Genomic DNA, 1,975 nt, shown 5'->3' with positions numbered 1-1,975 from the left:
AGTTTGGAATCAGAATGTGGAAGGAGTGTATTCGGCCAAGTGTGCAAACAAATTTCTCAGGGACAAGGAAAAGGTTCAGGAGGGAATGGAGGATTGAAAATGGGTGTGGAAATTGAAGGTATCGTCATCCATCCAATTTTTCATTTGGCAAGTGTGTCATAGAGCCATCCTGGTGCGAAGTGTGTTAAAGAATAGAAGGATTATTGAGAGCGATATCTGCCTTCTTTGCAATTATGAGTGGGAGATAGTTGTCCACTGTTCGTTTTCTTGCATGCATGCATGTAACTTGTGGTTGGTGTATGGTTTGGTTGGAAGTCAACTCCCAGAGAATGTGAACTAGATTCAAGGCTGGATTATAGAGAGAAGCAAGGTAGTGAGGACTACTATTCCCATCATCATCTAGACCATTTGAAGGGTGAGATATATGGTCATTTTGATGGGAAGAAGCATTAAGTGTTTGAGCTAAAGGCAAAGGTTCAAGTCACAGTCAACCATTCAAAAGTTGTGTTCAATCAGGTCAGACAGTAGAAGAATAGGAGGTTGATGAGTTGGAAGCACCCTCAGAAGGGCGTTATTGATCTTAATGTTGATGAAAGTGTTTTGGAGGGGTCTCCTCGTGGGGGCTTTGGAGGGATCTACAGAGATTATAGGGGTTTATTCCCGAGGGGCTTATGTGGAAATGTCGGGAGCTCAAATATGGTTTTTGTGGAATTGGTAGCCTTGTGGAGAAGACTATGGTTGTGTTGGGATGAGGGGTATAAAGAGTTAATTTGCTATACGGATTTAAGTTTAGTGGTGCAATTGGTCCTAGGGGTGTTGGATTATCACCATGCTTACAACAATGAGATCATGCAAACGAAGGAGCTTCTTGGGTGAAATTGGACTTGCTTGATGCATCACACTCTAGGAGAAGGAAATAGGTGCGTAGACGTGTTAGCATAGATGAGAAGGATAGATTTGAGGCAATGGTGGAGTTTTCAGCATCCACCAGAGGAGCTGCGCACTCAACTGAGAGAGGATGCTAGTGGAATGTCTTTCACTAGAAGCTAGTTAGTTTGCTTTGTGTTTTTGTTTTTCGTTTTGTTGTCTTATCACTTGTTACCAAAAAAATAAATTCCTACTAGAGTACATTAAACGTTAACATGTTTTGGGATGCATGATAACCCCAATACAAATGCATTATGAAAATATTTACTATTATACTCGTATCCAATTTGGGAGATATAAGATTGGTTAGGCATTTAGGAATGAAGAAAGAAGAGAAAGATTATGGATTTGATTCATTCTGTCAACACAATCTAATAAATTAATAATTAATATATGCTGATAAAAAAATAATATCCTATTTGAATGAGTAATTATTTGCTGGATTATTTTATAGTAAACATCATAGTCAGTGTTATTATTTTTCCTAAAACTCAGATTAAAATGGTGTAAAAATTATACAAGATTATGTTGTTTTATTAGTCCAAATTATGTGATTATTATATTAATGTGTATTGGGATTAATATTATTATTATAGAGCACTATTAGTAACATATATGTTGGTGTGGCAGGCTTGTGGGCAAGCTTAAATGATGGATAAGTAAGTTCATATTGATTTTAAAAGGAAGAGATTCCTATTTCTAACTTTTGTAAAGTGTTAATTGTCTCATTTGAGATTTCACGGGAAAAAGTATAGTGAAATAAGAATATCCTTCTCTCCTCTATTTTCTCTTCTCCATCACAGGACCAATGGATCAAATGAATTCTCCCTATGTAGGGAAACTGTCTTGTCTATTATTTATACATATTATAGTTAAGAATTAAACTCTTGAGTTAAAATGCAATCTTGTTTGTCCAGTATTTCTTTTACAGTACTTTGGATGAGTATATTAGTACTTTGTAATTTGTATTCACACCAATAATTAAAATATTGAGATTTATTACTAGTCTACTACATCAAACTATAAATGAACAAGTCAAACCTACTAC

General features: G+C 35.7%; 1 protein-coding gene across 1 annotated transcript; it reads left to right on the top strand.

Moving 5' to 3' along the window:
* The first annotated feature begins 543 nt into the window (after nucleotides 1–543).
* On the top strand, nucleotides 544–876 carry LOC102663460 (uncharacterized). The gene has a single exon (XM_006587967.1). The coding sequence runs from the start codon at nucleotides 544–546 to the stop codon at nucleotides 874–876; it is 333 nt and encodes a 110-aa protein (XP_006588030.1).
* Nucleotides 877–1,975: the final 1,099 nt, after the last annotated feature.

This window comes from Glycine max, chromosome 9 (assembly GCF_000004515.6).
Source record: "Glycine max cultivar Williams 82 chromosome 9, Glycine_max_v4.0, whole genome shotgun sequence".
Classification (NCBI taxonomy): domain Eukaryota; kingdom Viridiplantae; phylum Streptophyta; class Magnoliopsida; order Fabales; family Fabaceae; genus Glycine; species Glycine max.
The sequence above is the reverse complement of the archived record's forward strand: the minus strand, read 5'-3'. Positions and strand labels throughout refer to the sequence as shown.